This window comes from Balaenoptera ricei, chromosome 16 (genome assembly GCF_028023285.1).
Source record: "Balaenoptera ricei isolate mBalRic1 chromosome 16, mBalRic1.hap2, whole genome shotgun sequence".
In the NCBI taxonomy this organism is placed as follows: Eukaryota; Metazoa; Chordata; class Mammalia; order Artiodactyla; family Balaenopteridae; genus Balaenoptera; species Balaenoptera ricei.
The window spans coordinates 2,606,846-2,634,430 of record NC_082654.1 but is presented as its reverse complement, the minus strand read 5'-3'; the positions used below and the strand labels follow the sequence as shown (position 1 = coordinate 2,634,430).

At 42.9% G+C, this 27,585-nt stretch overlaps 1 protein-coding gene across 1 annotated transcript in view; it reads left to right on the top strand.

Annotated features, from left to right (window-relative positions):
* GLRX3 (glutaredoxin 3) overlaps positions 1-27,585 on the top strand; it is a 30,781-nt gene extending 3,196 nt beyond the window's left edge. Inside the window, exons 2-11 of the mRNA XM_059899736.1 lie at positions 2,438-2,546; positions 10,701-10,775; positions 11,491-11,692; positions 16,598-16,770; positions 17,009-17,070; positions 19,226-19,283; positions 20,282-20,334; positions 23,666-23,705; positions 23,814-23,906; positions 27,324-27,585. Of these exons, the coding sequence (XP_059755719.1) occupies positions 2,438-2,546; positions 10,701-10,775; positions 11,491-11,692; positions 16,598-16,770; positions 17,009-17,070; positions 19,226-19,283; positions 20,282-20,334; positions 23,666-23,705; positions 23,814-23,906; positions 27,324-27,374 (916 nt within the window). The 3' untranslated portion in view covers positions 27,375-27,585. The remainder of the gene's footprint in view (positions 1-2,437; positions 2,547-10,700; positions 10,776-11,490; positions 11,693-16,597; positions 16,771-17,008; positions 17,071-19,225; positions 19,284-20,281; positions 20,335-23,665; positions 23,706-23,813; positions 23,907-27,323) is intronic.

The following is a 27,585-nucleotide window of genomic DNA, read 5'->3' as shown; positions in this document are numbered from 1 at the left end:
CTGTTTTATTGCTGAGGGGTATTCCGTTGTGTCAATATACAGCAGTTTCTCCAGTTTGTGGACATTGGGTTACTTGCAGGTTTCGGCTGTTATGCACCGGGCTGCTGTGAACATTCCTGTGCAGTCGTTTCGTGGGCCTGTCTTCCTTCCCACCATCCCTTAGGCCCCAGAGGCCCCCTGCCACGCTGTGCAGAAGCTCTGCGAGAGGAGGCTGGAGTAGGCCGAGGCTCACGCGGGAGGCTTTGCGGGGCCAGGTAGCTCACTTCTGCCCCGCATCCCACTGGCCACAGCTCAGTTCCAGGGCCCCAGCCCGGGACACAAGGGAGACTGAGAGGTGTAGTCTAGCTGCATGCCCGAGAGGAAGAGGCAGCAGGGATTGGTGAAATACTTCCTCCATAGTCTCTGCCCACCTACCCGCTCGCTGAAGCTCCTGCCTTCTGCTGCTGCGCTTGGAACCCATGGAGTAGGGGCCCTGCCATGTGTCCTTTCCCACCTTAGGCGGCTCTGCCTTTAGCGCCTCCTGCTTTACTCTTGTGTGCCCCTGGGCAGCCCTCCGGTCTTCCTCGGTCCTGCCTGTGACCCCTGTCCTCCATTTTCCTTTGTATCAGCACATGACCTTGCTTCCTACCTGGAAAACAGGGCTTCCAGAAGCATCTTCCAGAGCTCTTCTTCGACTTGCCCCTCCCCTGACACCTAGACATTTACTTGTAGCTTCACCCATTCTTGATTCCTTTGCTCCTGACCCGGAGGAGATTGTCCCTCTTCTCAAGGCGAATTCTTCTCTGTTCTCAATTTCCCTCTCCTGCCACCTTTGAGACCTTGAATCCTTAGCTGTCTCTCGTGTCTTCAGCCTCTCCCTCCCCATTTGCACTGTCCCCTCACAAAATAAACGATGAAAATTTTCTTGTATTGAAAACAGCCCGTTCCTTGCTCCTGTCCTGATCCTTCCTCTGTCTCTGTTTGCAGCCCGGTCTTTTACAGAGTAGGTTTCTAGCTGTCTCTGCGTCCTCAGTCCAGTGGTCCACACGCTGCTTCTGTCATCCGCTGGACTGAACTCTCACTGTTGCTGCTTGCCCTTCCTGCTGCATTTGATGATTGTCTCCCCTTCCTTCTTGACTTCCGGGAGACCCTTGAACCTTGCTGTGTGCCTCTTAGGTCCCTTCTCTGGTCTACCACCAGGGCTCCTTTACCGCCATCTGTCCTAACTTAGTGGTGATGAGCCCCAGAGGCTCTGCCCTCGGCCGCCTCTTTATCCTCCTGCGTGGATGAGCATGGCGCCGGCGCTGTTTCTTGATTCCCAGATGTGCAGATCAGGCATGGACTTCTTTCCTGAGCTCCAGACTGTCACAGCCCACTAGACTTCCTTTTCTCTCAGGTTGGCAGCTTCTGTACTGTGATTCGTGGCTAGTGCTACCACTAGCCATCAGTCACTAAGCCAGAAACTTGGAGGTACTGAAATTTAGACTGTGCTCCAGTGCCACCAAATCCTGCCCCCCGCTCTCTCAAGTCCCCAGTGCCTCCCTCGGCTTCTGGCCCCCAAAACTGCATGGTAAGCTCCTCCTTCTCTCCATACTTAGCTCACATGAGCTAAGTATCCTATTCCTTTCCTTGCCCAAGGTTAGTTGTCCTTGTTTCCTTTCTCCGTGTAACATATTTTTCAATGTGTTTTAATGGGTTTTCAGATTTTTTTGTAGTCAAGGGGGATTATATTTGAATTTGGAATTCTGTAAAACTGAAGGGTTTTTCAGTTGGGTATGAGGATAGACTTAAATATATCTTTGCCAAGATAATTTTATAAGAAAATAGTTGATAGATATTTACTGAGATTCCTGAGAATTTCACTGACAATTTATTAATCGCTATTCTGTCTGTTCATACTGTCAATTTTTAGAAAATCTTCTGTAGCATAATAAAAAAAAGTATGTGAAAAGCAGCTCCCTTTTTTTTCCCTTTGTTTTGTGCTTATATACCTTCATTTGCAACATTTTATTTCTATTCCTATGGTCACTTCATCACAGTACCATGTCTAAAAAGTAAATACTAACATGAATAGTAGTAACGCATATACAGTCATTTTTCACAAACGTTGTGCCTTGACTACAGAAATCTAGTTTCCATCTTTCTTTCCTAAGGGTCTCAAAATAGAGTTAATTTACGTGGCTAGTAGTTGAGGTGGATGAATATTCAGAACCACTTCATGTGAGCTAAGTATTGACTCAAGAAATATCATTAACTTGAAAATTCATCCGAAAGATTCTCAGGACCTTGCAAGTTGTTATATTTCTGTTTGTGTTTAATATAACAAGATTCTAGCAGTACAAAAACAATTCAGGCGGTCCTTGTACAGGTTTCTTTGCTAATAGATTTGATCTGCATCAGTATTTGCTTATTTCTAAAGCTACTATATTTTTAAAACCTGCGCTTTATGGATTTACAGGTCCCTCCTCGTAGTCCATTTCTGGGCACCATGGGCCCCACAGTGTGCTCAGATGAACGACGTGATGGCAGAGCTAGCCAGAGAGCACCCCCAGGTTTCATTTGTCAAGGTACTGTGTTTTCAGTGTCATGTCTTTTAAGAATTTAATTCTGATTTATGGGTTAGACTACATTTTATTAACATATAAGGGAGGACTGGTGTGGGATTCCTCATGTTCATAGCTGGTGTTGGGATCACAGTAGATTATTCTTAAACATCTTAAAATGGTTTTGCATTTTTCAAATACCGAGTGGTGTAAAACTCACCACACTTTCCCCGACACATGCTTGGTTGGGAGGACAGGATGGCAGTCGGGGGAGTGTCTACGTGGGCAAAAAGCAGATGAGATCATTCATTGTGGGGAATTGTGGTTTTAATATAGTAAAGATAGTAACAAGACTTACTTCATTGAAAAGCTAGGTGTGACATGGAAAGTGATTCAAGAAAGGGTGTGTGAAGGCCGCTGTAGGGACCTGGGGAGTAGGAAGAGGTTGCTCTCGGGGCCAGGGAGGTGCAGACCTGCAGGAGAAACTGAGTTCTTCTGACCTGCCAGGAAGCAGAGGAAAAGGAAGCCAGTCTCTCCCTTGCTGCCTTTTTTTTTTTCACCCCGTTGTGCATGCTCTGCGTTCCTAGTATCTTTCTTGAGTAGGTAGTACTAGGAAAGTGAGAGTTGTGACTGGATTAGCTCACTTGGTTTAGGCACATTTAACGCTATCAATCAGGACTTAGTACTCATTAGGCAGCAGGGCCAAAATAGGAGCTGAATATCTTAGAAATGAAATTTGGGGAAGGGAGAAAGCTGAATCCTTAGTATTTAAAAAAGCAGACAGGAAACCAAAGCTTTATTTTTATTTTTATTTTTTTAAAATAAAGTTATTTATTTTTGGCTGCATTGGGTCTTTGCTGCTGTGCGCGGGCTTTTCTCTAGTTGGGACAAGCCGCGGCTTCTCTTCGTTGCGGTGCGCGGGCTTCTCATTGCGGTGGCTTCTCTTGTTGCAGAGCACGGGCTCTAGGCATGTGGGCTTCGGTAGTTGTGGCACGCGGGGCTCAGTAGTTGTGGCTCGCGGGCTCTAGAGCGCAGGCTCAGTAGTTGTGGCGCACGGGCTTAGTTGCTGCGCGGCATGTGGGATCTTCCCGGACCAGGGCTCAAACCCATGTCCCGTGCATTGGCAGGCGGATTCTTAACCACTGTGCCACCAGGGAAGCCCAAAGCCTTGTTGTTTAAAACCAGGGTTTGTGAGTTCAGAGGATATGTTGGCAAGTATACCTGTATATGGGGTTAAAAGTGACATCAACTGTATTGCTTGTATGCCGCTTTTTATGAAAACTGAAGACCCAGAATTCTGACATACTAATCCATTTGTATAGTGAGTGATATAATTTTCAGACAGTTTCTATATAAATAAGTGTGCTTTGAATAGGTATTGCACTTAGATGGTTCAGAAATCAAAACAGTATAAAAAGATGCACATTGAGAAGGTCTGCCCCGCTCCTTCCCCTGTCAGCCCTGTTGTCCCGTAAGTAGCTGCTTGTATTAATTGTGCATGAATCCTTCCAGTGTTCTTTATGCAGATAGAGCAAGTATGACTATAGTGGTTAGCTTTTTAAAATTTAAGGACTGAATTAAAATTCCAGTGAAATGTGGAATGAAACCTTAGAATGTAACCCTAAAATGTCCAATATAAATAATGGAAGGGAACATTAAAACTGCATGTTTGGTCAGTGATAAAAGATAATGATTACAAGTGAAATGAATGATTAAACATTCAATCATAAGATTAATCAAGATGATGGTAATTGTTGTAAGTCTGCTTTTATGTGTATAATGTTACTGGTTTAAGTAGCACATTGTTCTTAGCTGCCATTTGAATGATTTATTTAAAGTGACTATAGAATTACTTCTCACATTGGTACCAAACTTGGCAGTGAGACTTTAAGTTGTTCAAGTGCTTAAGTGTCTCAGCAAGCCAAGGGTTGGGAAGCCCTTATCTGTTGGGGATACCTGAACCCAACTGCACCTGCCATTCACGGAGAGGGTGACAGGGCTAGGTGGGTAGTTTGCCCAGGTCGTTACTTTCTGCAAATTCACTCTGTGGCATAGTTTTTCTTACTTAGACATCCTCAGAGGTAAAGATCATTTGCATGGAATTTGGAAGGTAGGTACTTTTTTTTTTTTTTTTAAAGAGCTCCTGACTTATTTATTTATTTATTTATTTAGCTGTGTTAGGTCTTCGTTTCTATGCGAGGGCTTTCTCTAGTTGTGGCAAGCGGGGGCCACTCTTCATCGCGGCGCGCGGGCCTCTCACTGTCGCGGCCTCTCTTGTTGCGGAGCACAGGCTCCAGACGCGCAGGCTCAGTAGTTGTGGCTCACGGGCCTAGTCGCTCCGCAGCACGTGGGGTCCTCCTGGACCAGGGCTCGAACCCGTGTCCCCTGCACTGGCAGGCAGACTCTCAACCACTGCGCCACCAGGGAAGCCCGGTAGGTACTTTTAAAGGCCACAGTGCTGAACAGTAGTCAGCCCAGGAGAGGTAAAATATTTGAGAGATCTCTTGGCATTTCCCAGTAAGAGAGGCATGTGGTTCATTTCAGAACAGCTTTCTCAGTGAGAGCTTTGTGAAGCTTCTAGGGTATAGAATTGATGTTCTACTACCCTCTGTTTCTTTTGATTTCTTGGTCTTTTTTTTTTTTTAAATGACTGCCATCATTCGGCATTTTTGACTTGACATACGAGAGGTTAGTTCATTCTATGACTTAGATTTACAGAATCATTATATAGATGGTTTTAAACACTTATGTTTTTAATAGTTTGATTGTAAAGGTTTGTGATCATCAACAATTCCTTATTTTGTAGAAGATGGTAAAATAATACCGGAGAAAAGCTAGCATACATTTTTGGTCCCAGTAGTTTGTGCTCATTGGAATAGGTTGCCGAAAGGCAAGATTTTCACATATATTGCATCTGAATCCCCTCCCTTCCTGGACTGATGATATGGTAATAAAGTACCTGTGCTCCTTCCTGGTGCCATGTTTAGGCCGCGTGCTGGTTGCACTCACCTGCATCGGCTGCCATGTCCAGTCAGGTCCTGGGGCTGTGTCCCACGCTGATGTTCTCACACCTCCAGGGGCATGGAGGAGATCCATGAGTTATTTGTGTTGCTGGAAGTCTCACAGAAACCTTCGTGGGTTCAGAATAAAATTAACCAGCTAATTAAAATATCAAGTGCCTTTGCTTTTCAAATTATGTAAAGTCAGTTTGTTAGCACTTTAAAACATTAAATCAAATTGTTTGGTAGATAGACTATTTCAAGATAGTTTCTGGTAGGGGGTGGGAAGGAGGAAGAATAGTACTGGGTCATGAAATTGGGTACCACTAGTCATATTCATGGTCCAAGTCAAATCCCTCTTTTAATAGGAGTGGCAATTTATTTTAAAAATTTTGTAGTTGATTTTATTATTTTATTTTTTAAGTAAAGATTGTGTGTATTTAAGGTGTACAACATGATGATTTAAATCAAATCCATTTTGTGTGAAGTCTTTCTTGTGTACCTCCATGGCTTTTTTTTTTTTTCTTTCCCTCTTTCCTCTCTCTCCGAACTTAGTCTGTGCCATTGTTTGCACTCTTAGTCGGGGAATATCCTGTATCTTCATCTGCTCTGTCGTTTCGTTCCCGTTTTGTTGGCTTCTTGACTAGATGGTGGGATACTTGAGGTAGGGACCTTTACCTTACCGTGTTTTGTTGTTGTTGTTGTTTGTTCATTTTTGTTTTTGTTTTAAATTGCTTTCCTTTGTGCAGGTGGGAGCAGAGAATATTGATCAGTTTATTTGGCATCTTAGAGAGCATGTGTAGGATTCCATTTTTTAGGAACTCTAAGATGTCTCTCAGATAATTCTAGTAGAATTGTTAAATCTTAAAAATATCCTAGTTTTAATCGATGCTGTCTTGGTAATGAAAAAATACCACAATTAACATAGTTTATTAGCTGTTTCTGGGCTAAGTTTGACAAAGTCTTAAAAAAAAAGTTATCAGAAATGTTAATTTAAATACTATTTTGAAATTTATATTTGACTATATGACAAAGAATTTGATTTTGAAAATTTTTCCTTTTGTATCTTGTCACAGGGCAGAAAGAAGCCCTGTAGGAGGTATAACAGAATGTCCTGGAATGTCAGGTGGTTTTGTTTGCTTGTTTTATTGAAATACAGCTGATTTATACTGGAATGTCGAATTTCATCATTCTGGCCTTAACCTTGGAGGCTCATTGCCACCACTGGCAAGTAGTCATTCCCATTTTGGCTTAGGAATAGTGACCACTGTTAGTTCAATATTCTGTTCAAAATTTATTTCTTGAATACTTAATTATACGCCACACAGTATGCTAGTTACTGGGAATGTGGAACAGTAAAGGTACAGACAGTAAATGGGTAACGCATAGTACCAAGGTAATTTCAGGTGGTAGTAAGTTCAGCAAAAGAAATGAATAGGCAGGCTATGAAAGATGGGGACTTGGGTGGGTGGGGTGCTTTATTTAGGTTGGGCTGAAAAGGTGTATCTAATAAGTGAGAGTTAAAAAATGAGAAGGTGGCAGTCATTGGAAGAGCTGGGAGAGAGCTTTTAGGTAGAGGCTTAGCAAGTGCAGACTTTAGAGGATCAGCACTTGGCCAGTGGGGCTGGAGGGTAGTGAAGGAGGAGAGGCTCTGACATGAAGTTGCAGGGTAGGCAAGGGCCGAGTGGCCTTGTGGGCAGTGGTCAAGTTTTGGTTTTATTCCAAGTGCAGTGGAAGTGACACAGTCTGATTCCTAAGTCGATTACTGTGGCTGCCATGTGGAGAATGGTTTGAAGGGGGTAAGGGTGCAGACTAGAAGCAGGTATACTAGTTAGGAGGCTGTTTCACTGGGCCAGGTGAGAGATGCCTTGGACACTAGTGGGGAGAATGTTGAAATAATGTCGTGGTCTGAGTCGGCTTATATTTTGGAGGGGGGCACCCAGGAGACCTGCTGATGGATTGGATGTCAGGGGTGAAGGAAATAAGATGAGTCAAGGTTGTCTCCTTTTTGATTCGAGCAAGTAGATGGCTTAAATGAGATAGGGATGCCCTGGGGAGGAACAGGTTTAGTGGGAGATATCCAGTAGGGATCTGAGTGCAGATGTCGAGTGTGTGGCTTGGAGGTGAGAGGAGCGGTGTGGCCTGGAGAGAACTTGGGTGGCAGTACCATACTGGTGCTCCTTAGAGCCCGGGGGTCGTATGAGACCGCTCTAGGAAAATGAGTGTAGGTAAGAGGAGCAGACTCGGGACCAAGTCCTGGGATGTGCAGCCATGCAGTGGTCGCCCAGGGGTGAAGGAAGAAGCCAGAGGCTCAGTCTGAGAGTTGGAGGAAAAGAAACCACAGAAAGCCAAGGGAGGGGTGTCAGAGAAAGTGGGTGTGGTCATCCTTACTGAATGATACTGAAAGGTCCGTAAAATGAAGAAAAAAGGCGTAGCCATTGGACCCGGTGAAGTGGCAGCAGGGCCTCGGAGAGTGGAGTGAGGCTCTGGAGCCCGACTGCTCCACCGCCCCGCGGTGTTGTACTCGCGACCCTGTTACCTAGCCGCTTTAAGTCCCGGCTTCTTCCGAAAGACAGCACCTATTGTGACGATTAAGTGAACTCAGTGCCTGAACGTACTTAGAACGGTGTTAGCCCTTATCATCGCGATGGTCAGTGGTGACCCTGGTAAATTGAAGGAGATGATGCAGAATTCCCTTCCTCTGGACTCATCTTGCTTTAGTAACACCTCCCTGCCCTCCTCCCCCTTCTCCACAGACACAAAGCACGCTGCGTGGGGAGGGTCCAAGTTTGAGATTCACGGTATAGGAAGCACGTGGTTCCCCCAGAGGCCTTCCGGCTGGGAATCCATTCTGGAAATATTCGTGTCTGTTTTGTCCTGAAGTCATGTGTAAGTCCTGTCTTTGAAATTTGATTATTTCTTGTTTGATTGTTGTAGTAGAAAAGTTAACCATAGTATAGTGAAAAAAGCACAGGCTTTGTAGTCAAACAAACATGGGTTTGTTTCTCAGCCCTGCTGCTTATTAACTGTGTCTGGAGTGACCTCTTTACCTGGCCCCCTGTGAAGCTGAGATGATTACATGCCCCATACTTCCCGGGCTGTGACAGGTCTAGGTGCTCTCATGTAAAGGCATGTCGTGGTTTATGGCACAGAGCAGGCCTCCAAGGAAGGTATTAGCTCTTATTGGCCATCTTTGATCTCTTTGGAATGCAGAAGAAAATTAAAATTAAAAATTTTTAGTATTTATACATTTATCTTCTACTTCCATTGTTATTAACGGTTATGTTGTTTTACATCCAACGGAAATATTTCCGAAGAGTTTTAGTGTTGTGAAGGTTTCGGACTTCAGGTGCCCTTGATATTCTGGGGAACGGCTTTGCCTTTAATGGTGCTCCTGGCCCGGGCTCAGGAGGATTTGCCTGTCACCGTTGCCTTTGTCTTATTAAGATCTCGTCTTCTGGGAGCTCATTTAAGGGAGGCACGTGTAGTGATCCTCCTGGCTTCAGCAGGAATTTCAAGAGCATCATTTGCTTCCCAGCAGAGTTGTCAGTAAGGGACCCTACTGGAAACCAGCGGGAATATGAGAAGAGATCAAGTTTCAAAAGCATGTAGGAATTTGATTTTATGAGTCAGGACGCTGCTTGTTTTGTTCTGGTTTAAAACTCTGTTATCTTGTTTCTGCTTAGTGTTGCCTGGTTTTTGACTTGTGTTACTTTTCTGTTAGAATCCAGGAGTGCCAGCGAGGGGGGGCGGTCTTCACTGAGCCTGGCCCAGTCAGTGCCCAGTGTGTGGCGGGCACTCACCAGATGCTAGCCGGAAGACAGATAGTGACGCGCTGCCTTTGGCATCACCTTTGTGCTCTTCTTCGGTCTGAGTGTGGAACTGTATGAAGGAATATGGCACAGAAGTTTCTTAGACTTTAGAAAGAGTCTCTTCTAAATAGCTGTCTCCGAATGCTTTACCTTCTCTTTGTTCTTTTTTCAGTTTTATTGGACAGTTGACATCGACTTTAAAATGTATATAATTTTTCACATTGGAGAATGCAAATAATTTAGAAGATTGTTTCAAAAGGGCGTTGTAAAGAAACGAGAATTAAGGTGGTAAGAGAGCACCCAAGGGCGTATGGGCTGGAGACACGCGCCAAAGACAGACGGCTGCTTCCCGCTTTGTCACTGCTGCCCGTTTGATGGGCTAGGGCTCCAGACAAAAATAGTGTCTCCAGCCCGGTGAGGGTCTTTCACTCCTGGAAGAATGCAGTGTATATAGTTTAAACTCTTTAACAGTAGAATTTATCAATAAATTTTATTTCCTACAGGTGTAGTGTGAATTTAGATTTTTATTGGTTTTCAGAGTTTATATTACATTGAGAGTCCTGTGAGGGAAAGATAACAATGTATCTCAGTTTTTCTCAAAGTATACAGTTTAGAAAGTCCACGTAAAAAGCTTGAGGTAATTGTGTTCTAATTATTTAGAAAGGACGTTACTAAATAATGTTTAAGTTTACGTATCAGATACCACATCAGATCTTGTTGAAGGGCTTCAAGGAAATTATTGAATAGAATGTGGTCATCTTATTTAAAATGCATTTAAATGTATGAATAGACCCAGAAGCAAGTAACCTAGCAAGATATCTGCTTTGGGTCCAGCAGCCTTGCAGGAGTTAAAAGTGAAATTTATCAGACATCAATAGTTTATTGAAGAAATACTCCTTTTTGCTTCATAATTTGCAGAAGGCTGCAACTGTCAGTCATGATGTACTGCCTCTTGAAATTAGTCAATAGAGCAAACAGCAAGAATTGCTGTGGGCAGAAAATAAGCACTGTAATCATGACATAACTGGGGTCAGTGATTTATGGATTTCAATATAGTCGTAGCTGCATATGATTGAAAATTTACTAGGTCACTAGTGCACCAAAAATTTTATTCACAGCCTCCAGGCATCTTTTGAAATGTGCAACAAAATAAAAACCTCTGAACCTGTTTTGATATCGCAGACTCAGTGGATGACATGCCAGCCCAGTGAGTCTCATTTAAATGTAAATGTGTCATAAACTTTTATACCATACTCTTTAAAAAACATCAACTACTTGAAGGGATAATGCATGTGAAACTGATTTACATATTGAAGTAGTAAAAAAGGATCTTTTTATAATCACGCTTAAATTCTTTTATTTTAAAGTTGGAAGCTGAAGCTGTTCCTGAAGTATCTGAAAAATATGAAATTAGTTCTGTTCCCACCTTTCTGTTTTTCAAGGTAAGGATAAAGATGGCAGAAGAGATCGTCTATGTGCAGTGGGCCACGGGGCTATCTGTGTTGGTTCCTTTGCCCTCTCCCCTGCTCCCTGAACATTAGGCATTTGCTTGCTCCTGGCTTCGCCCTTTCTTCTTGTAGTCTCATCGTTTGCTTGCCCTTAGGGGTCCTGGAAAAGGGGCATGGACTGTGGAGGTACAGCCACCAGGATTGGAGAAAATTCCAGATACGTGGTTGTAAACCCAGAATGTTCCCTGAGTTGGGTCAGAAGTTGGTTGTTTGGGGCATGTGCCTGGACGTAATGAAACATCTGGCTGGTTCTGGTTTGATTAATGACTCCTTTAGGAAGTGGGTGCACATCAGTGCTTCAGGGTACCCCTGGGTGTTGGCATAGTCCCCCAAGTACCTCATTTATACTTAAGAGTAGATTTGATCCCAGCGAGGGTGGGGAAATCCTTTCTGACCTGGTTTGAGAAGTAGTGCCGCTTTCCTAGTATGTTCCCAAAAAGGAAAAAAGAAAACAATTATTTATTTCTAAAATTGAGATGCATAGCAGGTAATCTGTAATCAGATTTTTAAAAAACTTTTCCAGTGATAATGTTGACCTCTTGAAAAACTGGCTAGAACTATGGATTTGTGCTCGTTGTAATTTTAGAGCCTAAAATATAGAGATGATGAAGAAATGCACACATACTCTAAATGACTTTTTTAACTTTAGAATTCTCAGAAAATGGACCGATTAGATGGTGCCCACGCCCCAGAGTTGACTAAAAAGGTTCAGCGACATGCGTCTAGCGGCTCCTTCCCACCCAGTGGTAATGAGCACCCGAAGGAAGACCTCACCCTTCGCCTGAAGAAGTTAACTCACGCTGCCCCCTGCATGTTGTTCATGAAGGGAACTCCTCAGGAGCCGCGCTGTGGTAAGGGGCTGCCCTGAGGATACTCACCGGGAGGGGCGCAGCTGAGGCGACGCGCTCTGTGCAGGCTGCGCCGTATATCTGACACTTGTGTTCAGACACCCTTAGAAGAGCGGGAAACGTTATAACTCCCAGGGGATTCTATAATTAGGTGTGAGAACTCGTTTGCAGTGTAGACTCGGAGAATGTTGGAACCAAAAGGCATCTTGGAAATCATCTGATTCAAAATCTTTGTTGTCTACTGCCTAAGTCCCAGTGAAGGTGACTCGCTCGGGTCGCTGGGTAGCAGAGTTGGGATTAGGTTCCGGCTGCCAGACTGCTGTCTGCATTAATGGGCTTTTGGGTTGTTCAGTTAACTCTGCTCTTAACACTTACCTCTCTTTCTTGGCAGCCTCCTTTTATTCACATAGTCCAGATTCAGCAGTTTGAAAATGTACAGAATTGCAGTAGTGTTCCTATGTCTACCCGGTGTACTTCTGCCTTCCCTGTTGTCTCTCAGCGTCTGATGACTGTATTATTCACCCATTGATGTCAATTCCAATTTCTAGCTGCACATAATTTAAAGATTCCCAATTCTGTGGCTTAGAGTCACTCTTATTGTCTTACCACAGGTATGCTTGGAATTTTGTCCTTGAGTAAGTCTCAGAGTTATTTGGCCCCTCTGGTATTGGGGTTACGTTGTTTTCTTTTTACTGTGCCTTATACAACATTATTATGCTGCATAATGGAGCATTTAATGCCTTTTGGTGATGCGTGTTTGTTTCAACTGCACAGGAGGGATTTATTAAGATAGGTGGCAGGAAAGTTGAGCGTGTTATTGATACGATTACTGCATGTCCAGTGTGATTTTATAATATAGCCAAGCTTCCAATATAAAGTTAATTGTAAATTCTTCCCTGTATAGTTAGCGAATTACATATGAAAGTATGAAACAGTCTAGTTTTAAACGTAAAGTTTCATGATGAATTCTATCTTAGGAAGATAAAGGAATGGTTCCTTTTTCTCTCAGTTATGCTTGAAAATTTTCCTTGCCAGTATTTCCATGTCAGATGCCTGCTGTTTGTGTATTGAAAGGCTACTTTAGTCTATACTAGAGTTAACCAAAGATAGCAACAGATAGTCTCTGTGTTTTGGTTGTTTGTTTTTAATGGATGTTGCAACTGGTTCACTTTCTCCCATCAGGCATGAAAATCATTTCTGGTACTTTATGTGGTGACCTAATAACAGGGACTTAAATCAGTCCAGTGGATTTTTTTAAATACCTTCATTGAAGCCTGAAATGCTGTAGAACTGGTTGTAAGATGTGGAGGAACCGGTGGGGCAGGTTATACACAGGAAACCTACAGTAAAACCAGTAGAATATTATTTCCTTTGGGAATGAACAGTAGTGTTCTCTTAATCGTTTCTGAATAATAACCTAATGAAATTGGCAGGTGGTAAAAACTGAAGCTTAGGGAAGGTATTCTGAGGCAGCAGAGGGGAAGGTGATAGGTATACTGGAAAGCCTCGCAGACTAGATGTCACGACTGGTGAGCTGCAGTCCTAACTGCCCCTATGCCTGCCACCTGCCTTGATAACTTGAGGTACAAATCAGTTACCTTCCGTGTGACTTCACTTCTTCCTTGGTGGTGTTGGGGGTTGGAGCCAGTCTTGGAGAGCCTTTTCAATTCAGATGTTGTATGATGACTCAAATAAATTAGAATTATACTTAGAAATAATCATTTTTCTGCTTACCTTTTACTTCATTAGACTGGATTTATGATGTATTTCTAGCCATTTTTATGTTAACCGTCTGAGTGGCATTTGGAAGACTGTACAAATAACGAGGTAGAATAAAAAAGAAACTTTGAAACATTTCAGAGCAATAGGAAAAACTCTGTATTATAGACATTTAGATAAATACTTGGGGAATTCAAAAAGATTTTTTAGATACATATTATAAACAGAGTTTCATTCCGTACAAGTACTTATTTTATTGTTTATAATTTTTATAACTACACTTTAATAGGCTTTTCTGTTTCCTAGTATTTTGGTTTCTGTTACATCATGTCTTTCTATCACGTATAGTAAATAGATTATTTTAGAGTTTTGGTATTCTTTGAAAAAACATCTACTTAAGGATTAATTGGGAGTCTTTTATTGTGACTGTGCCCTGCTGCTTCCTTCACTGATGCTGCTCTGATTCTGTTTGTCCTTTTCTGTGTGCACTGCTACACAAACTGTCTTTATCTTCAAACTGTTCTCTTACAGGAATGTACACGACTTTCACCCTCTTCCTTTCTGAGCCTGTTTAGTGGACAATTGTTTTTGCTTTTCTGGTGGTATGTTAGAGATGAGGCGTAGGCAGAGCCTCCTTTATAAAAGAATGGCCATCAGTGCTCATGAGCTCAAGTGGCTGGTATTTCCATATTTTGCACAGAATTCACTTTGAAAGCACTACCGTCAGTAACATGCATTACTCCCTTTGGACACCCTTTGTGGAGTAGAGCTACACTTGATTTTTCATTAGCGGGCCCCCACCTTGCTTTCAGTTAATCAGAAAAACATGAATGAATAACATTTAAATTTTGCATCAAGGAGACCTTGAAAGCCATTTCAGGGTCTGCCCTGGAATTTACTTGGACTCAGCCCAGCCCCTGCACATTGCACATCTCTGTCTTCTCGACCTTCACTTTTGGGCTCTACCTAGAGAATGGTATGATGTATTAGGAGCCTGACATGTTGATAGGGTCTCAGTCATCAAAGAATTAGATTATCCTTATTCTGTGCTGCTCAGGAGGACAGGAAAGAGAGGGCTCTCATGTTTTAGGATGATTTTCAAGAAGAGCTGAGATGTACATCTTTTTAAACAGAATGATGAATCCTTCAACATGCAGGTTAATCAAGTTATTTGGGAATTCTTGTATCTATTTCTGCTAACAAAGCTTTTAGCAAAGCAAAAGGTATTTGAACCACAGTGCAGAAATTTCTCCTGCAGTGAGAGTCATCTAACTGGGTTTTACTTTTTAAATCAGACACAAAAACATTGCAGGTTCCGCAGTGTTCTTTAGGGTCTCGTTGTTGTTACGTAGTGGGGCAGTTAGGCTCCTTATTCATGTCTTCTGTCATGAGCAGAAATGATTGTGGGTAGAAATGGTGGTTCTGGGACAGTTAAACGTGGTTTTTCTATTTTTAAATATTTTTATTGCATGCATGCATTTTTCCTAAACAAAGTGGGTGTAAACATTTTGTTATTAGAATAAAGCCTTCTCACTATTTTATCCTTAAGCATAACATTCCAGTCTGCCACTTTAACCCTTAAAAATGAAACTCTACCAATCAATCTTTCTAGTCTGCATGTAATTGCCTGAAGCAAAAATAAAGCTTTTTCTCAGCCAGTTACAGTAGAAATGAGTTAATATATTGGCAACAGAATAACCATCAGCAATCAGCCGTTAGCTGTTTACTAATGAACTCCCAGATGAATGAAAAATTTCAGAATCAGTGTTTTACTTCAGGCTGTACATGAACTTAACACTTCAGTTGTAGGAAAAGCAACTTATGTGCTATACAAATAAATACTGGTGCTTCATCTCAATGAACGGCAGATCTAAAAATGTCTGGAGCCAGTAATAGATCCATGTTTTAATAGTAAAAGTGCTTTTTGCATGACATCAGGTAAAGCCTATTCGTACAATTAATTTTATACTGAATTTCATGGTTTGATTTTATTTAAAAATAATTGCAGATGCTGTTAAATCTTCCAGGAATTTTGAATCTGAAGAATAGGTTATTTTCCAGCAGATTACGACGGTGTTTGAAAAGAAGAATGATGGAATGTGAAAGGGTAGAGTACAGAGTATTGAAAAACAATCGGGAAGAATTAGCTTATAGAAAGAAAAATACTCTCTTTTCAGACAAGACTAATAGGTTTATAAAAGACTGATATTCACACTCTTATTCTTCAGTACTAATGTCATAATAAGAAAATGATGTCAAAAAAGTACAGAACAAAAAAAAAGTATAATAAAATCATGGAACATACGATTGTCACTACAGTGCGGTAAAAATAAAATCACATTACATACTTTGGGGAATGTAAATAGTTTTAGAAAAGAAACTGTCAAGTTATGACACGAGATGAGAAAGAATACCAGCAGTCTACTGACAGTTCATATATAACAACAGAGAAGATAGCTTTGAAATTCAATGTGCTATATCCATTTTAGACTAAAAGAGAACACATTGCTTCTTGATTTTTAATTTATTCCGTTTAGGGATGGTAAAAATTGAGAACTATTGAAATGGGTACACAGGAAGTAGTAAAAGGGCAGTAGAAAGCAAACAGAATTGGGTTTCCAAGTATGGTCAAGTAGTAGTTAAAGATAACAATTGTAGAGCTTTTTCCTCCAGCCGGTGTTGATTCTCGTGGATTCACAGAACTGCAGAGCTGGGAGGGACTGTCTGGGCTTCCACGTCAGTCCCCTGATTGGTGGGAAGGTGCAGGGAGGCGGAGGGGGCTGTCCGGGCCTGAACTGTGCCTCCCCTTGGTGAATGGAGCCGGTGCTGGGGCTTGAGGTCTCTGCTTTTTGGCCAGTACTGTTCCTCCTACAACAAAAATACCTAATATTGAAGAGGAACTTCGATAAATAAACATACTTTTTTTTTGTTTTTGGTTTTTTTGTTTAAACTCACGAGTACTTTAAAAAGTTAAGCCATACCTGAACATGTGATGTGGTTCAAGGTCAGAGAAGGGGTTCTTGGAGTTTGTTTCCTCCTTACGTACTATTCAGCCATGCTAATTAAATCATTGGTAAAATAGAGGCAGACATCTACGTTCAGTAGATAATATGTAATCTGAATTAATTTAAAATTGTGTGTATTTGAGAGAGAGAAATTAAGTTCTTGATTTTCTTTTTCTGTATGCAGGTTTCAGCAAGCAGATGGTGGAAATTCTTAACAAACATAATATTCAGTTTAGCAGTTTCGATATCTTCTCAGATGAAGAAGTTCGTCAGGGCCTCAAAACCTATTCCAATTGGCCCACCTATCCCCAGCTCTATGTTTCTGGAGAGCTCATAGGAGGACTTGATATAATTAAGGTTAGACTTGAGAAGACTGTACCTTATAAAGAATTTTCGTATTTAAGCATACTTTTATAAGTGCTGTATTAAATCTAAAGTATAAATTTCTTAAGGCTCTACCTTTATGAATATGAATCTGAAATAAATACAAAGTGTTTCTGATGAGGTGATTCATTAATATTTTGTATTATGGCATGACCAAGGAGATTTATGTTATAATAAATGTTTCTTAAACTTACATGTATGTTTATTTTAGGAGCTAGAAGCATCTAAAGAACTGGATACAATTTGCCCCAAAGCCCCCAAGTTAGAGGAAAGGTAAGCGTTTTAAAAGTTTGTCTGCTATTATTTTAAAAACATTTTTAAATTTTCAGTTTTTGCATTACTCTTTCTATGTAGAAATCAGAGATTTGCTTTTGTATGCCAAAGTCATAATTGTGTCGTTTGCAAACTAGTCATGCAGACTTGGGAAGGTCTGATTTGGATTGGAGAAAATTTTGTATCAATTTAATGATTATGTAGAGGATAGTCTTTGTTTTATAGAAACGTCATTGTCACCATGGAACGACCAAATTTTAGTTCTCTCCATTTCGGAGCTGGGATCCAGTTGTCTTGGTGGTCAGGTTTTAGTAGCGGTTCCTGCTCACAGCCTAAAGCTGGCTTACTTGTGTTTTCTTCTGTTGCTGTCACTATCCTGGTAGAACACTGTGAAAAGTGGTTGAGTGTGGAAAGCAGATGCTGTGCATGGAGTTCGTGTGTAAACACTTGGGGGATTTCTCACTGCCTTTAGAAGAACTGTGGTAATTTAAAAATTCGAGGAGATTTTAGAGCTGTAAAATCTCTTTGTTTTATGAAGGATCTCAATCTGCTTTCAGAGACTTTATCTTATAGAAGGTTTGGGCTTTGGCCTGTAGGAAGACTTAAAGTTAGGATTTTAAATGTAATAAATATTAATTAACGTAGAGGATTAAAAAGCAATTTATTTTGAAATACAGCAGCATATCAGCCATTCATAGTCGGGGCTTGACTTTGTAAGGTAAAACTTCTGTTGTAATTTTCTTATTTAACATTTTGAGATTTTCTAAAAGTGTTTAATAATAAACACCTCATTTATCTGTTTTTGATTAATGAAGTAATTCTGATAGTTTGCATATATGTCGAGCTGACCTTTAAGTGCCACATTTTCTCAAATGATTTACACCCTTTACTACCTTTTAGGTAAGAAAGTGCTGCTTCTAGTTCCTTTGATACTCTAGTGCCTTCAATTGGGTTTCTGCTGTACGGCCTGGGTGGCCATGGAGGCTGTGTGGCCTCAGAAGACTGCTGTGCTTTTTCTAATTTCTTTTTACAGATACACTTGTATTTGCTTTCCGTTTATTTTCCTCTGTGTTGAATACACTTTTGCTGTTGTTTTTGTCCCTGTCTTCATCAGACCTTCTCTCTCTTTTCCTGATGTGCTGTGTTTGTATCTCCTGTGGTTTCAGACACCAGAAGATAACTGGCTAGAATTACATAGAAAGTAATATCCAGTATATTTTGAGTAAAAATTTAAAGGGCTCCTGGAAAGCAGAGTGCAGGAGCCTGAGTTCCTGGGCTTGGCCATGTCTCTGTGGGTGGGACAGAGGGACCTGTTTGGTTCCCTGGATCCCGGTAGTTGGGTCTCCAGGTGCGTGATTGGGGTCTTTCTGAGAATTAGCTGATTGTACCACATGAAAGTGTATGTGACGTAGCTTTGTGCATGATTTGTGTGTCTCGTTTGTGATACCTTTTTCCTCTGAGGAGATTTGGAGCCATGAATGATCCAGAGCACGTGGAAGGAGGAGAACACGGTGCTGTGACCACCATTGTCCACTGGGGCCTAGAGGCCCTTCAGCAGCCCATTGTCCTGATGCAGACTGTTTCTGGACTCTAGGCTACATGCAGATAGTTAGCATTCCTGACAGCAAGTTAGATCATGAGGTTTGAAAGATGGTATAAAGTACCAAACATAAAGTCAAGACGAGAGCATTTGATTTTAGCAGCTGGTGTTGGTTGGTGCTCCAAGATTTAGCGCTTCTCCCTGCAGGTGGGACCTTGTGGGCGTGAAGAGTGTAGAGCCATGTGGGCCTCATAATGGGAAAGGGACACACACGTCTAGTTCTGGAAATTCTGGGTGGGCTCAGTCTATAGGTCCCTTACTGAACAATTCCTTACTGAGTTGGTTATTATTATTTTTTTAGTTCTGTGAGTTGATGGGCTTAAATTGCAACTTGAAGGCACCTTCATTGCCTTAAAAAGCCATATTGTGTTTTACAGTGGCTCAGGGAGACAGTGAAATAAAGGAAAATGTCAGTGCGTTTGCTTGTTTAATGCCACTCAAAGCTGTGGACTCTCATCCTGCTATCTCTCAAAGATGTACGCTGCTCATGAAGCGGAGTGAAAGTGGTGTTTAATAATTTAGCTGAGCCGTTTTATATCAATTTTCTCTCTTCAGGCTCAAAGTACTGACAAATAAAGCTTCTGTGATGCTCTTTATGAAAGGAAACAAACAGGTAAAGAACTCAAAAATGGTTTTATTTGTAATTTCTTTTGAATGGTTTTATTTGTAATTTCTTCTGATGTTAACATCTGCAACAAGGGGACACTTAAATCTTTTTTTCCTGGCTTTAGCTAATGAAGCAGTAGTGGTAGCAGGAAGTTTTCCAGGCGTCAGTTGGTGCTTATGGAGATCAAACAAAGTGATCTACATTTTGCTTGACTTTATCATCAAATCTCAGTGGGGCGCATTTCTTCCTGCTGCCAAACTTTGTCAGCTAACGTGGTCAGCACTGTTAACACTGGACTGGTTCTGTTAGCTGTTGTCGCCTCCTGGAGTGTGCAGTTTGGTTCTCTACTTCCCGAGTTACACCTTTTATTTTTCTTCTTGGTGGTTATTTAAAGCAGATTTTTATCCTTTTTTTCCTGGAAGCTCAGGAAGTATGCATAAATTCTAGGAACAGAATCATTAGTGCAGTTAAGGTGTTTATGTGCTGCCAGGTCTTTCCCACAGGATTGGGAGTTGGAATCCTGGGGCGTGAAAAAAACTGTAAGATTTTTCCATAACCTCGGAAAAGTTTGGTGCTCTATAGTGTGAAGGTAGATTTAAAAAGTGGGAGTAGAAGTCCAGTTGGGAGTAGGAAAACAATGACCCTAATCATTGCAGAAAGGTGGAGTTGAGGCCGTCTGAGTGAAATAGAAGGGGCAGCAGAAGCCTCAGGGTTTAACTCAGGACCTTTCTGACCACAAAGGTTATAATGTTAGAGCACGGCTCATCTCCAGTGGTTACAAACCGAGGTAAGTCTAGGGGCCGTGCGTCTGGGACGACGTCTGGATGGGTCAGTCCTGACGGTGCAGGTCTCATTCCTCTGACGGCTCTTGATGTGAAGAGGCCCTGGGAGGTGGCCGCCTTCTGCAGGTGCTATCCCCCTTGACGGAGCATTAGATACAACCATGCTCGTGGGCTGTGTGGGAAATGCAGTGCATCCTAAAATTTGTTTTTTTCTAAATTTAGGAAGCTAAGTGTGGCTTCAGCAGACAGATTCTGGAAATACTAAATAGTACTGGGTAAGTAAATCTTGTTTTCAAATGGTATATTTTAAGAAATTCTAACTTTTCAGTTCTGCCACTGATGCTTTTCAGTCGTTATATCTGTTCATATATTTTTATCTATTTATTTTTGCTGTAACGTTTTGCGAATGCTTTAGCTTAGACCACAACAGAATTTTCTGGCCAGTGTCCAACCTATCGGTAACATAAAGGAGGTATTCTGGCAATCATCAGAATAACTCTTTGTCTACTTTCCCAGAGGAAAGTTGATAACTGAGTTCTTACCATGCATAAAGATATTTTAGGGAAAGTGTATTATAGGCTTTTAATTTTCTTTAAAAAAAATTCTAGTTTCCAAATAGTTCATGAAACTGATAGGATACATATTAAGATGCATTATCTGGATCTGAGAAATAGGGTAGATTACATTGCAGAGCTCATGCTTTTGCTGTCCTTAGTGATGGAGCTGCCAGGTAAGAAAATTGTAATTGAGTTTTGTGGTTAAAAACCAAACCACTTGGGACTTCCCTGGTGGCGCACTGGTTAAGAATCCGCCTGCCAGTGCAGGGGACACGGGTTCGAGCCCTGGTCCTGGCAGGTCCCACAGGCCGTGGAGCAGATAAGCCCGTGAGCCACAACTACTGAGCCTGCGCTCTAGATCCCGTGTGCCACAACTACTGAGCCCACGTGCCACAACTACTGAAGCCCACACGCTTAGAGCCCATGCTCCTCAACAAGAGAAGCCACTGCAATGAGAAGCCCACGCTCGCTGCAACTAGAGAAAGCCCGTGCGCAGCAACGAAGACCCAACGCAGCCAGAAATAAATAAATAAAATAAATAAATTTATTAAAAAAAAACGAAAACAAAGAAAACACCAAACCACTTGTTTGGAGATACTTAGCACATGTTTTATGGGGTTGTCAAATGTTTCTGCTTATTTTTCTTCCTTATTATTTCTCAACTGCTTCTTTTCAGTATTGTAAGGATTCTAACCGTAGCTCTAAATAGAGTAGCCGACCCTGTGAAGTGACACGGAAAGTTATCTCCAAAGCATTTGGGCATTCGTGGGCAGGGTGGAGTAGCACAGGTTCAAATACAACTTTAGGGACCAAAGAAGAAACACAGTTGTTCTCTTCAAATGATTGTGACGTTTCACAGAGGAGAGTCTAGTCGCTTTTGTCCCGTGGCCTCCAGCTGCCTCGTTTCCACCCCGCCCCAGGAGGCAGGAGAGGCTGGCTTGGCTTTGGTCGTTTTTTTACGCCCCCTTTCTCTGTCTTCCCTCTGCCACAGCTCCCAGTGAGTCGCCCTCAGGCCACCTCTCCCTAGTGCCAGTGTGTCCCCTCAGATCCTGAGGCCAGGGTAGGACAACCCTAGGTCCATCACCGCTCAAGTATTTGGTGGAAAGTCTCCATAACTTTACTTTGTGTCCCATGTCTGTCTAATCCTGATTGGATTGGAAGCACCAGTTAACCCCCAGTGGAGCACCTTCTTTGGGAGAGAGTGCCCTCCCGGCTCGAGACTGGCCAAACGCCTCCCAGGCTCTGTTAACTTGAGTGGACCGCGGTCTTGCTGAGAGCCAGTAGAATGTGGAGGAAGCTCCTGGTGCTTTATTCCTTTCCTCCGTTCTTGCACGTGTCTGTTCCTTCCCTAGCCAAAATACGCGTGCCTTGAGGGGCTGAGTACCTAGTGTGTATTGGGTATGAAAAGCACCCTTTACAGTGAACTTCTAGGAGATGTATTGGCTGCTGTGACTCTATATACCTATGTACATTTAGGCCCAGCACTTCTTAGATCCTTTATAGATAGTTCCAGAACTCATTATTTGTATCGTACCGTGTCAATTAGGAGATCTGCCTCCTTAGTTCAACTTGAAGGGAGACTTAACATTGGGTGATTCTTTTTTTTTTTTTTTTTTAAATCATTTTTGCTCTTCTTTCAAACATTCCTCTTTTGGAACTTGCTGCTGATTATCCTGTCAGTTTATTTTTTTGACTGTTTCCTGCATCATGGACAGTCTTCTTTGGAACTTGTTTACTCAGTAAACAAGATTTCCCTATGAAGATGGTTTTGGTTTTATGGAAAACAAAATTTGTTTCTTTATATGTGGCATTTTCTTTGACCAGTTTTTGGAATCGCACATGTACCCACAGTCTCCCTGCAGGGATTCAGTCTTACATTCTTACTAATTCTTTGATCACCTTGTAATGAAATCCTCCCCGAGTAGATGTGGTTGAATTTTCATTAATTTATACAAGTAGTGTTCATTACGCGGCATAAAGCCACAACACTTTCACTGGTTTTGCGCATATTGAAAATAGCACATGGGACTGCCCTGGTGGCACAGTGGTTAGGAATCCGCCTGCCAATGCAGGGGACACGGGTTTGATCCCTGGTCCGGGAAGATCCCACATGCCACGGAGCAACTAAGCTCGTTCGCCACAACTACTGAGCCTGTGCTCTAGAGACCGCGAGCCACAACTGCTGAGCCCATGAGTCAGAACTACTGAAGCCCGCGCGCCTAGAGCCCGTGCTCCGCAACAAGAGAAGCCACCGCAATGAGAAGCCTGTGCACCGCAACTAAGAGTAGCCCCTGCTCGCCGCAACTAGAGAAAGCCCGCGCACAGCAACGAAGACCCAACATAGCCAAAAATAAATAATTAAAAAGAAAGAAAAAACGTATAGCATGTGTGTTCTGTGATAAGTTTATTGCTGTGTGGAAGGCACATCTGCAGAGGGTAGAGTTGGTTGGCAGTGTTTTTTCCCAGCTGGTGAGACCCCAGCCTCCATCCATGGGCACCAGCAGGGCTGCTCCCTCCTGCAGCCTGAGCAGCTGCCAGTAGGTTAGGAGGCAGCAGTGCCGAGGGGGCTGGAAATGGAGCGAGGGTGTTAACGACAGGCCTGCATCAACGCTGAGGCTAACCTGAACTTGGCAAACTGCAACTGGCCGCCTACTTACGTAAATCAAGTTTTACTGAAACACTGTCCTTTCATCTCTGCCTTGTCTGGCTGCTTCTGTGCTTCACAGCAGAGGTGAGCAGTTGGAGCAGAGACTGTATGGCTTGTAGGGCCGAAATGTTTACTCCCTCACCCTTTACAAAAAGGTCACCGACCCCTGTCTAACCTGATATTGTGTAGAGAAAACTCCAGATAAATTGGTGTCTTGGGATGACTTATTCTGTGTAGTACCTGACAGATTAAGAAGTAAAATAATTTCTATTTTTCCACAGTAAATTTTGTTAGCAACAAAATAGTTTTACTTTTCTTGACTGTTTTTGAAACACCAAATAGTTCTTATAATTTTTGTCTAGAACTGTATTTCTTGTTAAAATGTTTTCTCCTTTTTTGTAGTGTTGAATATGAGACATTTGATATCTTGGAGGATGAAGAAGTAAGTTCTATGTCTTATGTTTTGTCCTTTGTCTTAGTTTTAATCATTAGGATTATCATTTAATCCTAATCTGACAGGAAGGTTTCAGGGTCCCTGTTGTTTCCGTAGGTTCGGCAAGGATTAAAAACTTACTCCAATTGGCCGACATACCCTCAGCTGTATGTGAAAGGGGAGCTTGTTGGAGGACTGGACATCGTTAAGGTGAGGTTGGGATTCGTTCGTCTGGGAGCCCAGAGAACTGAAAACCCGGGCGCGTTTCAAAATTATCATTTCATTGGGGTTGTCCTCGATGTTCTTTTCTGGCCTCATATCTAATCACTTCTAGACCAGCATTACCATCTCTACGACCATAATATCTTGTTGTTCTCTCAGCTCTCACCTGATGCGGGCAAATCAGCCCCCTTACTGTGCGGCCTTTCCTGCCACACTGGGTCCTTTCAGAACCTCCTCCAGCTCTTGCGGGACTGCTGGCCAGGGTCCAAAGTGTGCCTGGGCATTCAGAGCGGCTCTGGGTGTGGCCGAGCTCAAAACTTGATTTGTTCACACTGTACGAAGTTCTTCCATGTTTTCAGCTTTTCTTCACCCTGTCTCTGCTCTGGATTTCCGTGCATATCTCATATTGAAATATGCTTTCTATATCCATCAGGACCTTTCTCTGTGAATCATTTATAGATTTTTTCCAGCCAGAAGTGTGTGTTTTGCTCCTGCTTCTGAAGTTCTCCTGTCCTTTTATATTTATATTATCATAATTATATTATTTTCTGGTGTCATTTTATTTTGCTTTACTCACATGCACTTGGGTGATGGAGTGAAGAGCACCAGGCTGAGGGCCGGGGGCCTGAGACCTAGTGCTGGCCTGGCCCTGCTGGCTGTGTCACCAAGGCCTGAGGTCATCTCCAAGTCCCCCTTTGATTCTCAGATGCTAGAACACTGGAGAACTCTGTCAGATCATAAGCGTGTTTCAAGGACGCTGTTTCTTATATGTCTTTGATGATGAATTTCCTTCTTTGGTTTGCTTTAAGTAAATTCTAACTGAATTTTAAACGAACATGGCTTTTCTCATAGAATTTCAAGTCCAGAACTTAGGGCACCCCTACCTGGTAGCACCTGTGTGTTCCGGTGCTCTCCTGATTAGCCCAGGACCCCAGAGGGCAGCTGCAGCTTTCACGTCCTCAAACCCTACCCCCGACCCAGGCCCACCCTGGGCATCATGGTGTGGGAGGAGGGTGGCAGTGGGTGGGCACAGGAGGGCCTGGGCAGGAATGCAGGGCTCTGCTCCAGAAGTGCCAGCCTTCACGAAAGGCGGATGGTGGAGCTGCCAGGGCTCAGGCCCTCCTCGGCCTCGCCGGTTAGAGGATTTTCCCTGAGGTCAGATCCCTGGTATTTTAAGTGGAAAGCAAGTGGTAAGTACTGCTGTCTCTAGTTATAAAATGAAAGTTTTTAACTCATGCTTTCGTACCGTGAAAGAACTCTGGCCCAGCCCTGAGTGCCGGTAGGTTTTCTGAACACAAGGCCACGGTTTCATCTGCCCAGATTTTGTCTCCTGCCCAGTTCCAGGTTTGACATCACACTTCTTGAGCAAGCCAGTGAGGCATTTCCCCCAATAAACTGTCTCATTCCTGGAGGGAAAAAAAAAGGTTTAACATAGTAGCTTTTGAATAGCCCTGAGGCAACAAAAATAGATCTGCATTTGTTATTTTATATCTATTTTTTATTTTTGTAAGACACAAACTGTCTTCCGACCGGAATACCCTTGAGCCTGTTCTTGTCTGAATGTTTGATAGCCTGTACCTCAGCCACTGGTAGCCCTTGGGGAGCTACGATCAATAAATCTCATTTAATTCTAAGGCTGAGCTGCATGGGCACCTTCTTTTTAGGTATATAACAGGGTGTCCGTTACATGACTTTCTGTGTCCACCTGCTAAGAACTTGCACATTTGGAAGTGTGTGATAGTGTTAGCATGTTTCTTTGAGGAGATAACTGGGAATAGCTGTTAGGTTGCCATTTTGGTCTGTTTCTGGCAGAGGTCAGTTCTTCACCTTTGGGTCACTTAAAGCAGTGGTCCCGAGCACTTTTGGCACCAGGGACTGGTTTCGTGGAAGACAGTTTTTCCACGGACGGGGGCGGGGCCGGGGTGGCGGTGGGATGGCTCAGACGGTGACGCGAGCGACGGGGAGCGGCAGGTGAGGCTTCGCTCGCTCGTCCGCCGCTCGCCTCCTGCGTTGCGGCCCGGCTCCTCCTGCATTGCGGCCCGGCTCCTAACAGGCCTCGGACCGGTACCGGTCCGTGGCCCAGGGGTTGGAGACCCCCGACTTCAAGCCTCAGCTGTGTTGCCAACGGGTTAATCCTGACTGCGCTCAACAGGAGCCGTGAGTGCTGTTTTGGTTGAGTGGGTGATTGAATGAATGAATTACTCGGTGACTCAGTGACTCCATCAGGCTAATGTCCTGAGAAAAATATCTACTAGTTAATACGTACACAGTGTGTTAATGTTACCTCTAAAGAGTGAACGGTTCCTCACCGCAGACTGTTTGGACGCAGAAACAGCTGAGAGGCAGAATATTTAGATCCGGTTGCTGTTTAGCCCACTGGCTCACAGTCACCGCGGCGTCCGGAGGGCCTGCACCACGCCAGGCAGGCCCCTCTGGCTCTCCGTGTAGGCCGCCACGTCTCATCCTCCGGCGGGTGACGCAATGGACAGAAGTTAGGGGAGCTGTGTGCCCCGTCGCAGCCAGGGAGCCGTGGCCAGATTCCACCTGAGGGCCGCCCGGCCCACCCACCTTGCCGCGTGGCCTGCTGCCTCTGAGTGGTGTGCTCTGAGAGGCCCTGCTTGGCCTTTTGGCGTAGCTGGACGTCTGCTTGTTAAATGGGTAGAAGATCCCAAGACCTTGCTGTCTGAGTTTGTGTGACAGGATCATGCCTGTTTGGGTTCAATCCAGAGAGCAGTGCGAGTGGATTTCAGTGGTTTTATTGATGTTCATGCAGCTTAGGGAGAACCTAAAGTGTTCTATCAAATTAAGTGTTTACCTTAAACTAGAAAATCTTATTTATCCTCCATCGTCATGTTTTAAACTTGATGGCTGTATTCCATATTTTAGATCTGAAAGATAGGCACAAAAAACTTTCTGAATTACTTCATCTCTTTAATGGTTTCTGGCCTTTACATTTACGTACTAGTACCATGGCTTTTCCAGGTTTGTTTGAAATAGTGAAGCCTGTTTACCACCTGTAGGGCCGCAGGTATCATGTGCATTGTATCTGAGTGGACCTTAATATCACAGCGTTTCTTTTTTCAGTCACTCAAAGTTCATTTTCCCTGTTTATTGCTATTGTTTAATAGGAAGCTTCATCGTGTTGCTCTCATTGCTGTATTCGCTAATGCTAAAAAATCTGGTGGTGGTCGTTTTAGAATGCCTTTTAACTTTAATTTTGTACTGATAGTGTGCCCAGTTTTTATGGCATGATCCTTTGTTCAAGTGTGTTGGTGGACTGGAGTTTTCATCCAATGGGGTGTTTCCTTGGGTTCTCTGATATAGATGCAATCTTTCATTGTTTAGATGTTTTCATTTTTTATATATACGTATGCATGATATTATTGTTTCCTTTTTTATTTTTAGGAACTGAAAGAAAATGGTGAGTTGCTGCCTATACTGAAAGGAGAAAATTAATAAACGTTAGACTTGGTGCCCAGCTACTGCAAGAAAGCCTTCATTCCAGTGGAGCAGCTCATGATTTAGTCCTCAGAAGTGGGCTAGGAGTAGAAAATGCTCGTCCCAGTTACGCTTTGTGTATTTCACAAGGTTGGGCTAAATAAACGTATGTGACGTTTCTTCCACCAAAAACAACGCAATAAACACCTTCAAGTTCAGTTAAAAATAA